Consider the following 13,447-nt stretch of genomic DNA (forward strand, 5'->3'; position numbering starts at 1 on the left):
GTTGAGCGAAAGGCCGAACAAAGTTTGGTTAAGCGGAAGATGGAGCGAAACCGGAAGGTTGACTGGACGAGCAAGTCAAACCTCCATTATTGCCGCTGCAAGCTACGATCTGTGTTTGCTTGAGCAAACCCAAATGGTCCCACCTCATGCTCGAGCACCTCTTCTCCGTTTGCTTACCGGTGCAGATGCTCTTAAGGGCACCCCAATTATTATTACCATGCCGCCATTCACCAGTCACCATGTTTCCCACGCCGACCTCTTGATAAGTCCATGCCATGTACATATTCGCCGCTGGACCATTATACCCAGGTTTCCGATGGCACATAATTTTTTTTTGTTAATGATGGCACATAAATTCTTAGTACCGACACTACCAACAAAATTTTTGCCACTTTAAATCCCCTCTCCACGACCAAAAACAAAGCCACTAGAATGCCGCCATCGAACCACATAACACATCTATGAATCCGCATGTTACAACCTCTCTACTCTAACTCGAGTTATGACGACACAGATCAACCGGATTCACATGCCATATTTCCATAACTCAAAATTCAACCCTCCTTTGTTACATATCTAATTCAATTCAAATTTCCGACAATTTTTTTTTTTACATTATCACTCTTAAAACAGATTTCTTGCTCTTTTTCTTTCAAATCAAACAACTTAGTAGTTGTGTTGTTATTCGAACTCACAAACTTCCATTTGCCAATGGGAAGGAATAATAATTTATATTTATATTTATATTTAAAATATTAAGACGGTGAGACACTTCACACGGTTAAAAAGAGTCGAGGACTTGAGACTCCGTTAAAAAGCTTCAAAACCTTGTTCGAGCCCATAAATCTGTCGTCCCCAATTTAGGGCACCCAATCAATCTCCAGTCGAACCTGCAAAATTCCCATTCAAGCATCGCTTACAGTGACACCGAAATCCGTCGTAAGGTACGTATCACTGAATCAGCTTCTCCTTTGATTTTTCCTTTTGTTCTTAGCTGATTAGGGTTTCGAATCCTTCAATGTGTTCTATTTTTAATACTGTTGTGGTTTGTTCTCGAAAAATTGAAGTATAACAGTCGCAATTTGATGCTTCGGGATAATCAGCTTGTCAAATTCGCTATATGCTTGGGTTGTTTTGTTTTACTAATTGTAGGTTTGGAGTTTTGTAGTTTTGAGTGTTGAGAATGGATGTGGAGAGGTATGAGCAGCGTGAGGAGAGATATGATCGAGACGACTCGCCGGTTTCTGATGATTTAGAGGAGAATGGGAGCAGGCATAGGAGCAAGGATAGGAAGAAGAGTAGCCGAGGGGAGGAGAAGGATGGTAGAAGTAAAGACCGGGACAGGTTGAGGAGAAGCGGCGGCGACGATGTCGCCAAGGATAGGGAGAAAGAATCTAAGGACAGAAGGAAGGATGATGGAGACGAGCGGTATAAGGATAGGAGTAGAGACAGTAAGGTGAGGGAGAGGGAGTATGATCGAGACAGAAAGGATCGAGGGAAGGAAAGGGAGGTAGAGAAGGATGGTGAAAAGGGACGGGATAAGGAGAGGGCGAAAGAGAAGACTAAGGATAGGGAAAGAGACAGGGGAAAAGAAAAGGAGAGAGAAAAACAGAAAGATAGAGAGAAGGGGAAGGAAAGCGTGAGGGATACAGATAGGGAGAAGGGGAAAGATAAACATAGGGAAAAGGAGAGGGAGGCGGATCAAGATAAGGAGATGTCAAGAGGTAGACAGAGTAAGAGAAGTGTGAATGCTTATGAGTCGAACAAGATTGGGGAAATAGATGACAGTACTAAGCTTAGTGATGATGATAACATGGATAAGATCTCCCATAATGCTTCATATGAACAGAATTCCGAGCCTTTGTCTGGTGGAGCACATCTGTCAGCATCCGAGCTTGAGGAACGCATCTTGAAGTAAGTACATTTATCTTATCAAGATATATATTGATTACCTTATGTTCTTTTGTATGGCACTGAATATATGTCTAATTTGATTATGCTAATGTGAAATGTGGATTTATATTGTGTGGTGTTTAATTTGAACCCACAGAAAGTCTGAATTTGTAGTTGAAATACTATATGAATGATATGCTTACATGATATTGTTGAAAGGTAAATTGTGGGAAAAAAAATGTGCTAGTTTTGTACAAATTTCATATAGATATCATCCTTTGTTTCCTTTATTTTTTTAGTTACATAATTTGGATGGTTTAAAATTAAGTTGAAGAGAGAGATAGTTGCTTCATTTGAACATTGTTCTACTGGGAAGCAACTGGCATTGATTTTTTTTAACTCCTAGTTGCAAAGTTGGCCCGTGGTGGACGCAAATGTCATTTGCTATAGTTTAGGGTTTGAACACTCAACAATGCATGTTAAAAGTAGATTTTGTTACATAATAATGTCCTTGTATAGTGTACATAGCTGTATGGAACATTTACTTTTAGGACAATTGATGAATTACATGACCATTTCTGATGGTTTGGCTTTTTGTTCAGAACAAAGGAAGAGAGGTTAAAGAAGAAAACTGAAGACATTCCTGAGGTTTTAGCATGGGTTAATCGGAGTCGTAAGCTCGAGGAGAAAAGGAATGCTGAAAAAGAGAAAGCTCTGCAGCTTTCAAAAATATTTGAGGAACAGGTCAGTTGGATACTATTTATGGTATCATTTTCAACAGTCAGTTGCTTTTAACATTACCATGAACATTTTGTATTTTATCAGGACAATGTTGGCGAAGAAAGTGATGACGAGAATGCAAATCACGTTATGGCTCGTAAGATTTCTTCCTATCTTGAAGATTATTTAAATTTGCTTAATAGCAGCTAGTTGATTGATGGCTAGTTTTAACAGTATTTTAGTGTCTTATTATGTTTGAGCATACAGGCAGGGCTATATTAAAGATGTAATGAATATGTAGACTGTAGTCTTATAGTGTTGGTTTTTTATTTATTTAAATTTATGTCCAATCATTAACCGTATATAATTGCTTCACTTGAAATAGTACTTAGGTATGTGTCTAGTAATTATTAAGTTGTGGGACCCAAAATTGCTGTCAATTTTTGATCTACAAGAATGATCTTAAAGAGGAGAATACATGGAAAAGACATATCTTAAAGAGAAGGCATGTTAGGGTGTAAGAAGAGGAGAATACATGGAAAAGACAGCAATAGAGGCTTTAAGAGTAGTATTTCATCCTCAATTTAGTCTACTTTCTCTGAGTTATGGACGTCAAACTGACAAAATACCATCCTTGAAACCGTAAAATACGAGACTAGAGATAGATGTCCTGAATAAATGATAAGATGTTTTACTGAGGGGGGAGGGCGTCGAGGAATGGGGAAAATTTCATTTGAATTTACAGTTGACAAAAGATGCTTAATAATTGGTTTTGCAGTCAACAAAGACGCTGAATAATTGTTATGATGTTTTTTTGGGTTTCGTGATTCTCATGTTGCTCAACATGTGTTTGCAGATAATTTAGATGGGGTTAAAGTTCTTCATGGCATTGATAAAGTGATAGAAGGTGGGGCAGTTGTTTTAACACTTAAAGATCAGAATATTCTTGCTGATGGTGATATTAATGAAGGTAAACTAGCTTGCCATTACTTTGTATATTTTTTAGGGCACGGTGCCCCTTATAAGCATCACATATTTTTATTTATTAAGGTTTTTATGTATAATGCAACAGATGTTGATATGCTTGAGAACGTGGAACTCGGCGAGCAGAAGCAACGAGATGACGCCTACAAGGCAGCGAAGAAGAAAACAGGAATTTATGCTGATAAGTATGTTGGCCATAGCCTGCTATATTACTAATTATGCAGATATGAACACATTTAGTGTTTGATATTGTCCTGTGCTTAATTAACTAACTCTTTTTTCTCAAATATTTTCTTACCTTGCTGGTGTTTATTAAGTGTTTCTATGTATTGTTGTGTATGTCAGGTTTAACGATGATCCTACTTTAGAGAAGAAAATGCTTCCACAATATGATGATCCTGCTGTAGATGAGGTCTGTATTTCTTGTCTGTTGCTCCCCACTTTTAGTTTCTGCGGCCGAGTTATAAATCCTAAAACATTGGCACCCTATTTTAAAAAACCAAATCCCCTCCATCAATTTCTCCTATGGTCGTGCATGGGCTGTGGGGTTTGAAATTTCACTCCTTTGTATACACTATTGAAATGTTGTTTGTTGGACGCTGCTATTGGTTTGATTACGTGAATATGTGTTTCTTTTCAGGGGCTAACACTAGATGCTAGAGGACGTCTTACTGGTGAAGCAGAGAAGAAACTCGAAGAGGTACAATTTTATTTCTATTGCAAATATGGTGGTTAATAAAATTTAGAGTATGATTAAAGAGCACTTTTTTTTGTATTGTCCGTCGCTTTTTGTTTCATTCATTCATGAATTGTTTAATATTAAACTCCAATTTCCATGATTTGTCTAAAGGGCACGTTGCTAAGCAACTTAGATGCTATTCTCAGGTGTTATGTTTCTTGCTTTTTTTGCTTCGTTGGTGCATGGATATGTTTAATTTTATACTCCAATTTGCGTGGACTTTTATAGATTTAGTTGGTATTCTCTCGAGTATTATTTCCTCCCCCACCCCAAAAAAAAAAGTTTCATTGGTGCATGGATTTGTTTAGTTTTATATTTTGTGATCTCATACCAACAAAGAATAATCATGATATCATTCATTTTTTCTAGCTCCGTATGCGGCTACAGGGTGGGTCCTTGAAAATTCGCTCTGAAGATCTCAACATGTCTGGGAAGATCACATCCGACTACTATACGAATGAAGAAATGCTACAATTAAAAAAAACTAAGAAAAAGAAAACCTTTAGGAAGAAAGAGAAGCTAGATCTTGATGCCCTTGAAGCAGAAGCTGTCTCTGCAGGGCTGGGTGCCGCAGACCGTGGTTCCAGGAAGGATGGAAGGAGGCAGGCCACTAGAGAGGAGCAAGAAAGATTGGAAGTCGAGAAGAGAAATAGTGCATTCCAGTTAGCAAAAGATAAAGCAAATGAGGCATCTAGAGCATTGCGACAGGACATTCTTTCTGTTAAGGCAGAGGAAGATGACACTCCTTACTTTGCTGATGATTATGATGAAATTGATAAAGCCTTGGAGAGATCAAGGAAAATAGCTCTAAAGAAGAAACAGGAGGAAATGGTTTCTGGTCCAACGGCCATTGCCCGCGTTGCCGCTGCAGCTGCAAGCAGCACAACTGATGATCAATTTTCGTCTATTGGACAGTCACAGGAAAACAAGGTTGTATTCACAGAGATGGAAGAATTTGTCTTGGGCCTACAGCTTGATGAAGGTATTTTCTTCGATGTTATTTTTCTGTTTTATCAGCTATCTTAGACTAATATGAGTAAGTTTTCAAATTGGTCGTGTTTGTGATTCCTCTCTACCAGTCTAAGCATGATTTGACATTCTCTCACCAGTGACTTATTGCTAGTTGGTGGCTGTTTTCATGTTTCATATCATACAGGATTAGCACTTTAGCAGTCACCATTCTCTCATTATGGGCTGTAATGTTGCTTTTTCTGCTTTTTGAATTTCAATTTGATTATTACTTTTGTGTACTTCTTTCACACTGTTCTAACTTTTACTTCCTCTTGCTGCCAGATGTCTTATGCATGTTTAATTTGTTATATGGTTTATAAAAAATTGACCTGTTCTCTTTTCTGTTCAGAATCCCACAATCCTGAAAGTGAAGATGTGTTTATGCAAGAAGACGACGAACCCAAGGCTTCTGTTGAAGTAGAAATGGGCGAGCCTAGTGGTTGGAGTGAAGTTAATGAAATTGAAGAGAACAAAGCACAATCTACTATCGATGATAAGGAGGAGATAGTTCCAGATGAAACTATCCATGAAGTGGCAGTTGGGAAAGGCTTGTCAGGTGTTCTGAAGCTTCTTAAGGAGCGAGGTAATCTCAAAGAAGGTATTGAATGGGGTGGTAGAAACATGGACAAGAAGAAGAGCAAACTTTTAGGCATTGTAGATGATGATGAGGAGCCAATGACCCATATGCGTCGGAGAAAGGATGAACAAAAGGATACTCGTTCATCAGGCCATCAAAAGGAGATGCGTCCACCTAAAGACTATCAGGAAAAGGATATTCACATTGAGAGAACTGACGAATTTGGGCGAACTGTAAGTACTCTTGTCTAATCCCTATTATAATATTGCTCTGTTCACATCATTTGACATTAGTGCATGTGGTCATTATTGTAGCCACCGTTAGATTTGTGTTTGTTCAATGGACTAACTTTTAGGGGAAGTGTGGTTTCTCCAAGTCCTTGTAGGACTTTATAGCAAGAGGACCTTGATTTCTAGTCAGGGTCTGTGAAGTGGGTTTGGAGTTTTTCTTGGTCTTATATTATTTTGTATTTTGCTTATTCAGTGACTTATATAATATATGATCAATCAAACTTTCTTGTGTTATTCCAGAGTGAAAATTAGGTTTGACAGTGTATTTCCTCAAAGCTGCTAGGCATGAAATAATATATATGCTTGCATCATCACCTGATCTTGTATTGTTATTGCTCTGCTGACTTTTCCTTTTTTTTTTTTTTTACCAGATGACACCAAAGGAAGCCTTTCGGGTACTATCTCATAAATTTCATGGGAAGGGTCCTGGAAAAATGAAGCAAGAAAAGCGCATGAAGCAATACCAAGAAGAACTCAAGTTGAAGCAGATGAAGAGTTCAGATACACCATCATTTTCTGTGGAGAGGATGATAGAAGCTCAAGCTCAGTCACAGACACCCTATATTGTTCTCAGTGGCCATGTTAAACCAGGGTATGCATTTTTCACTTTATTTCATTTAGTCGTTTCATTTGAAGGTTGGAGGCACAACCGAGGGTATTAGGGGAGGGGTGTGTAAGTAGTGTTGCATGGTATTTCATTTTCACACGACTACATAGGGAATGGGCTATAGAATTTGAAAAGTCTGTATTTTTACTTGAGCAATTTTGCAGAACATTTACCGAGTTAGGCTTTGAGTGTAGTTCTCTACAGCATTGCTTAACTTGATTTGGAATTTTGGATATCTTTGCAGGCTCATTGTTAGCTAGATTTGTTCGTATACTGATGCTAATGGTATAATGAAAATAAATGACTGATAGTTTTATAGTACTGATGATAATATCAAATGTATTGAGACATCCATGTCTTGATTTGGATTATAATAAACATGAACGTGTGTTATAGGCTTTCCTTTTTCAACTTTTGCATGATTCATCTGAAATATTATCAACTTTCTTGCCGTTTCCCTCATTTATTCTCATGTTGTCAGGCAAACTAGCGATCCTAGAAGTGGTTTTGCTACTGTGGAGAAGGATCTTCCAGGGGGCTTGACGCCCATGCTTGGTGACAGAAAGGTGAGTTGACTATCAAATCCCCTTGACATAATTTCATGATATGCATAGACATTAATTGATTGATTTTTTTTTTGTTGAAAAAAATGTCTGCCGAACCTGTTACCCCTTTAATCATTGTTTTGGGAATAAATATAGAAACTTCACTTTCTGAGGGCTTGTGTATTATTCTGTTAGATGTACCTTTTTATCTTCTAATCATCCTGAAACAGTGAAATGTTCATATGCATGTATTGTGCTTAATTCTCGTCAAGAACTGTTGCGGGACTTCTACTTCTTGACAAATATAATTGACTTTCTGTTATTTTTACAGGTCGAACATTTTCTGGGGATAAAGCGCAAAGATGACTCGGCAAGTTCTGGCACACCAAAGAAGCCAAAAACTTGAAAAGTTCACGAGTAAAGAGCAAGTTGCTGAGGTTTGTTGGCTTGGGTTTTCTCAAAAAACTGACTGTAAATAAGCTTTTGACAAAAGGGCTATGGAGAAAAACCGAAGGTAGGTTTCAGAGTGTTTGTCAGTAGAATAAAAAATAGATGCTGGTTTCACTTTCTGATACTCTTAGTCCACAGAAAACTATTGTTGAGCAGGGTTATTCTATTACCCGTCCAAGAATTTCATTTCATCTCGGGTTGTGAGTCATTCTTCCGACTAACAGCTCGAGTATTGACGTCTGAAGACTGAAGTCTGTCTCTGGTTACGACTCTACATAGCGGGTGTGAATTAGTATAGCCATCAATGAATGTGGTGGCCTGATTGTTTGTGCCTCCTGCTATTTCTATGTATACATAGTTGGTGCTAAGAGAAGTATTTGTGACCGATGGGTACATTATCATTATACATTACAGTTTCATCTCAGCTGGTCAGTGCCATCTCTTTCTTTTTTCAGCTATACTCATCCTCTTGTTTACCTTCTGTTCTAAACTTCTAATTGTACCAGCCTACCAGGTCATACATCGCAATAGAAGCAATATATCGGAGTTGAACATTAGGATTTCAAACATGGAGTCAAAATTGTGTCTGAGTCTGAGATCTCCTATAAATCTAATTGACTTGATTTTTATTCCGTAAAAAGAAATGAGGGTCCAACATGCACCGAAGTAGGGATCATTTCAGATTCACGTCACATTAATGAACAAGCCGTAAAATCCAGTGACAGCGGGGCTCAAAGCTCAAAACATGGTGAGTTGAGATTCACTGGTCAAAATTTGTAGCAACAGACCAGAGTGAGATTTATGTCTCAAAGGTCATGCTTTCAGCTTCCATTCTTACTGATTCAAACAGCACAGAGGAGAGGTATCTCTCCCCAAAGCTTGGGAAAACCACCTACAATGTATTCATGTAAATAGAAAGCAATTAGCAGTCGAACAAAAAGGCATTGATTTGTGTTCATTCAGAGGAAGAGGACGATATGAATGTCATGCATATTTTAGACTTTTAGTCATAAGTTCCCCAAGAACACATTGTTCAAGGGGTTAGAGTTTGTGTGGGAAACATTATGCTTAGAGAATCTCTGTTAGATGAGGTAATGCTATTTGAAAAATGTTATAAGGTCTATCCAACTTACAACAATGAGCTTTCCAGCATTCTCTGGTCTCTTTGCAATCCTAATTGCTGCTGCGGCGGCGGCACCAGATGATATTCCCACCTGGAACATGAGACCTCACTTGTGTAAGTGCAATAAGAAGTCCGTAAAAGGTTAGAAATTCTCAATTACACTACTTGTATACAGCAATGGCGCCAAAGGTCTTCAATGTTTATAGGTCAGGAACTTACAAGCAGACCTTCTTTTGTTGCAAGAAACTTTGCAGTTTCAATTGCTTCATCACTTGATACCTGCAACACATGTCAGCTTGGTAAACAAAAAGCACTGAAGAAGTTTCGGTGTATACTATAAGTCACTCTCGTAGTCTGAGGAATAGCATAGCCATGCCCTGATCAACCTCTGAGGTCATGTATCTCAAGCCGTAACAACGTTAGTCTTCATAATGGAGTTGTAAAACGTTCTTCAAACCTGCTAATGATGCATAATGATGTGTACAACAGTTCTTAAAACACAGAATATAAGCATGCAAATATGATCACAAACTGTTTATGTTCCTCTCTTTTTTTCGTGTGGTGAGTTATTTAGTAGAAAAATAGGCCCGTATTTACTTCACATCACATAAAATGGAATGACTAAACTGAAATACAGCATGCACTTAAAAAAGCATGGAGCTATCAGAAACCTTTTGAGACTTACTTGAATGACTTCATCAATGAGATTGACTTCCAAGACACCTGGGATAAAACCAGCACCTATTCCTTGGATCTTGTGTGGACCTTTACATTACGACCAGCACGTAAACATCAGCAGCGTATCAAATTTTAAACTGCTGTCTTTTATTTTAAGTGCAGCAGCATTTAAATTTTCATGTTGGATTAAACAGAAATATGCACGGTATAAGACTTAGCTGAGAATTGTTCATATGAAGCTAAATGAATGTATACACACGTTTTAAAAAAGTCAAACTATTTGGGAAGAATATAGAGAAAATTGTGTATCCAAGCTTGGATCTAATAGGACTATAAATCAGCAGCCAGCTAACATCTAAATGCTACAGTCTAAAGAAATAATGTCTCAGCAACAAAAATTAAGCAGAAGATTGTTAGATCAGAGCAGTAACTCCTCATTCCTTCGAACAACTCCCATGTATGCTACACGTCATCTGAGATTGGTATGAGACCTAACACTGAAAAAAATTCTAGGAACTTCTTTTGCATATCATTATGTATATTTCTTAGTCTGTTAATTGATGCATAGTGCCAGAAATATCATTTCAAATCATCCACTCTATGGTGTTCATTCAAAATTAAACTTATCGGTGCATCAACGAAAAATTAGCATGTCATAAATAATTGGGAATGGTGGTATTCAGAATCAAGGCTCCAGATTATGCAAAAGATATTAGAGAAGCAATAGTATATAGCTCACCAGGTTTTCCTCCAGTTAGGACAGAACTCTCAACTGGTTCCACACCATACAGCTAGCACATAAAGAAGCAAAAATCAATGACTGAGCACCAATACAAAAGTTACAGGCTATTGTTTTGGTCTGCTTCAAAAGAAGTTAATTCATCCTTTACAATTAAGCTGACCTTTACATTAGGGTTCTTCTCTTTAAGATATTTCCCTGCACCAGTTATAGTTCCACCTGTACCTATCCCAGAAACAAAAGCATCTACTTTTCCTCCAGTGCCTTCCCATATCTCTGGTCCAGTGGTTTCATAATGTACCTACAAGAAATTTCCCAAACATATGATACCTCTTTCTGTTTTGGAAGTTGCAATAGCTATAAACCCTGAAAATAAGTTACTACCATACCTTAGGGTTGGCAGGATTCTCAAACTGCTGAAGTATGTAAGCATTAGGTGTCTTGGCTGATATCTCCTCAGCCTTCTGAACAGCCCCTTTCATGCCCTTTGCAGGGTCTGTGAGAACCAACTCAGCTCCAAATGCTCGGAGGATGATTCTTCTCTCAAGACTCATTGAAGCAGGCATTGTTATGATAAGCCTGTACTGTTTGGCTGCTGCCATGAAAGCTAGACCTATGCCAGTATTACCACTAGTTGGTTCAATCAGGACACTCTTGAGCAGATCAACAACCGCATGCAAAAGAAATAACGATTGTCAGCTCATAATCTCCATCAAGCATCAATCTTAGATCACCCTTTATGTTGAAACAAATGCTTCAGATGCTCAAGATTCAAACATCATAAGGATTTGCAATATTCAACACTTTTTATGCAAAATTTCTTCACAAATAACACATCATTGATGTTTTCAGCCATAATAATGGATAGTTAGAGCTTCTTCTTCATCAGTAGCTGATAAAGAAGCATGATGGTAGGAAAAACCAGGCAGAGAATGCAGATGCTCTAGTTGCTTCATTATTCCAAGAACATAACATTACTATCAATTAAGTTTATCTATCAAAGACCAACCTGCCCAGGTGTGATAAGGCCCTTTGCCTCAGCATCTGCAATCATACTATACCCAATCCTGCATTATAAAACGACTTTATAAATCGACAGAGTCAGCAATCGTGAATGAAGAAACCACATTTTCTAGACATTGCTTCCCCAAAAATGAGCGAGCATAGAGAAAAACAAAAACACCCTTTAAAGTATAAACAGACATACAACAATAGCAGGCATATACCTGTCTTTCACACTAGAACAGGGCTCCATCATTTCCAATTTGGCAGCAATTCGAGCAACACAACCATCCACAATATGATTCAGATATACCAATGGGGTTTTCCCAATCAACTAAACACAATAACACAGGACTTATTAGCCTTATAACCAAAATCACTCAGCCATGATACAAGTTGCAAATAACTAGCTGAAACATACTTCAGTAACATCTTTAGCTATACCAGCCTTCTCCACTGCCATTTTCCCTTTCCAAATTACTGCAAACAAAACACAGAAATACATACTCATCAATTCATAACAGACATTCCTTATCAAAAAAAATTCATAATAAGCATTACAGAAAACCCCATTTCTTCAAATAACAAATTGAAAAAGATCCCATTCTTAAAAGTATCCAGTTTAACATAAATTTAGGCAGCAACCTTACTGATAAAAGCTAATTGGGATAAAAGATTTACGAATATTCCCTTCAATTTCAATTCTTTTCTTACATTCGTTATTTGATTAATAATTAAAATCAATCAATTTCATCCATGAAAAACCCAGAAATAAATAAACTTCGAAAGAGTACTGAACCTATGAAAGTCTGATTCTTACAAGTAGGACTTAGAAACTTAAGCAAAAAAAAATCACCTTCACACTGTCAGTCAATCAGTTCCAGCTGATAAAATCTCGGATCAACGGAGCCGCCAACCCAGCTATATATATGGCTCTGAAATATGACGTCATAGTTTTAATTTTTATTTCTGGTATTCTTGAACCTGCTCTGTTTTGAGGTTCGGTTACATCGGTATTAATTAAGGCCCATTTGGTTAACAGAAAATTATGTTATGAAAATAAAATTCATTATAGGTGTTATTTGGTTGTTATTTGATATTGGAATGAAAATTTTAAAAAATGATTTGACTGGAAATTGACTCACTCTTAAAACCTTAAATGAATTTTCTACGTAGGGGTGGTATTTTATTTCCATTCCAAATGATAAACACTAATTTCCTTTTAGATTGTATTTTATTTTCTTATAAATGAGTTTTAATGAAAATTTTGATCAAATATTCCATTCTAATGACTTACCAAAATAATTCTAAGTTTTACGTTTCATATCTAACAAATACTCATATGAAATTAATAAAAAAAATTCCATTATATGAGCCTGGAAATAAAATCAAATAATTTTCATTTTCTCACATTCCATTTAAACAAACAGACTAAAGGGAATATGAACTGCTCTCTACACAATTCTGATAATGCCCTTGCCTTGAAAATTCTACCCCAAACAAATAGCAAAAAAACCTAGCGGTGAATGTCTACCATCAACCTAGCTATATATATAGCTCTGAAATCTAGTGGTGAATGTTGATGGCATCAATAAGGTTTGTCTCAGCATTTCTGAACAGTGTTCAAGGGAAAGGGAGGAGAGAAGAGCGAGAGTGATGAACATAAGCAATACATCTTTGTCAATTATCCTTTAACCCACTAAGTTGGTTGTTTAATGCCAAAAGTGCGATAAATGGCCAAGGTTGGGTGAGTCAATCCCACCCTACTGCTTTGTCAATTACCATTCACAAAATTGGTTTCTGTTGATGAGCAGTTTGGTTTCGGTTGATGAGCAGTGTAAGATAAGTAGAGGATTTTGAACCTTAATTTTTGACTGCTTTTAGGCAATGACTGAATGGTTATTGTGTGGGGTCGTTTGCTTGATTTCACATGCATAACTTAAACTTCGTGTAAATCTTTGCAGCACCGCCGGCCAAGAAGTGACGGAACGCGTTTTCATCTATTATTTTTATCTTCTGATCAATACATGCAAGTTATAAAAAATAAAATTTAAGCGCATGGGCAGCACTTTCGCACACGCATAATGTG

At 37.3% G+C, this 13,447-nt stretch overlaps 4 protein-coding genes across 6 annotated transcripts in view; 2 read left to right on the forward strand and 2 right to left on the reverse strand.

Moving 5' to 3' along the window:
- Positions 1 to 13,216, forward strand: part of LOC126790340 (uncharacterized) — a 130,330-nt gene extending 117,114 nt beyond the window's left edge. The window contains exon 5 of the mRNA XM_050516538.1: positions 13,206 to 13,216. The gene's annotated coding sequence lies outside the window, so the exon portion shown is untranslated. The remainder of the gene's footprint in view (positions 1 to 13,205) is intronic.
- The window catches only part of LOC126790341 (prefoldin subunit 2), a 152,262-nt gene that overhangs the window by 40,988 nt on the left and 97,827 nt on the right, over positions 1 to 13,447 (reverse strand).
- On the forward strand, positions 796 to 8,240 carry LOC126790324 (SART-1 family protein DOT2). Of its 3 annotated transcripts, XR_007671710.1 has the most exons (14): positions 799 to 944; positions 1,169 to 1,914; positions 2,496 to 2,637; positions 2,719 to 2,770; positions 3,470 to 3,583; positions 3,686 to 3,782; positions 3,943 to 4,009; positions 4,238 to 4,297; positions 4,706 to 5,318; positions 5,697 to 6,157; positions 6,586 to 6,806; positions 7,303 to 7,387; positions 7,698 to 7,880; positions 7,955 to 8,240. XR_007671710.1 is itself a non-coding variant. In XM_050516518.1 (13 exons), exons 2-13 carry the CDS (start codon positions 1,184 to 1,186, stop codon positions 7,770 to 7,772), a joined length of 2,718 nt encoding a protein of 905 aa, XP_050372475.1. In that variant the 5' UTR covers positions 796 to 944; positions 1,161 to 1,183; the 3' UTR covers positions 7,773 to 8,240. The 3 variants fall into 3 exon arrangements, 2 of the variants coding, with proteins under 2 accessions (XP_050372475.1, XP_050372474.1); XM_050516518.1 differs by having other exon boundaries at positions 796 to 944; positions 1,161 to 1,914; positions 7,698 to 8,240; XM_050516517.1 differs by having other exon boundaries at positions 7,698 to 8,240.
- LOC126790332 (cysteine synthase) lies at positions 8,347 to 12,294 on the reverse strand. Its single transcript, XM_050516525.1, has 11 exons — positions 12,215 to 12,294; positions 11,780 to 11,838; positions 11,583 to 11,692; positions 11,366 to 11,423; positions 10,746 to 11,009; positions 10,520 to 10,657; positions 10,357 to 10,408; positions 9,625 to 9,704; positions 9,159 to 9,218; positions 8,950 to 9,030; positions 8,347 to 8,708 (listed from the first exon to the last, which is right to left on the reverse strand). The coding sequence occupies exons 2-11, from the start codon at positions 11,819 to 11,821 to the stop codon at positions 8,616 to 8,618; spliced, it is 978 nt and encodes a 325-aa protein (XP_050372482.1). The 5' UTR covers positions 11,822 to 11,838; positions 12,215 to 12,294; the 3' UTR covers positions 8,347 to 8,615.

The sequence above is a fragment of the Argentina anserina genome, chromosome 4 (genome assembly GCF_933775445.1).
Source record: "Argentina anserina chromosome 4, drPotAnse1.1, whole genome shotgun sequence".
NCBI classification, from domain to species: domain Eukaryota; kingdom Viridiplantae; phylum Streptophyta; class Magnoliopsida; order Rosales; family Rosaceae; genus Argentina; species Argentina anserina.

Bases quoted from the DNA above. Each gene is read 5' to 3' on its own strand.
- LOC126790332 (XM_050516525.1), bottom strand. From the start codon at position 11,821: ATGGCAGTGGAGAAGGCTGGTATAGCTAAAGATGTTACTGAA. The intron at 11,693-11,779 runs GTATGTTTCAGC...TATTGTGTTTAG, and splicing joins TAGCTAAAGATGTTACTGAA to TTGATTGGGAAAACCCCATT. The intron at 10,409-10,519 runs GTCAGCTTAATT...TTTATGTGCTAG, and splicing joins AGAAGAACCCTAATGTAAAG to CTGTATGGTGTGGAACCAGT.
- LOC126790324 (XM_050516518.1), top strand. From the start codon at position 1,184: ATGGATGTGGAGAGGTATGAGCAGCGTGAGGAGAGATATGATCGAGAC. The intron at 3,783-3,942 runs GTATGTTGGCCA...TGTGTATGTCAG, and splicing joins ACAGGAATTTATGCTGATAA to GTTTAACGATGATCCTACTT. The intron at 4,010-4,237 runs GTCTGTATTTCT...GTTTCTTTTCAG, and splicing joins ATGATCCTGCTGTAGATGAG to GGGCTAACACTAGATGCTAG.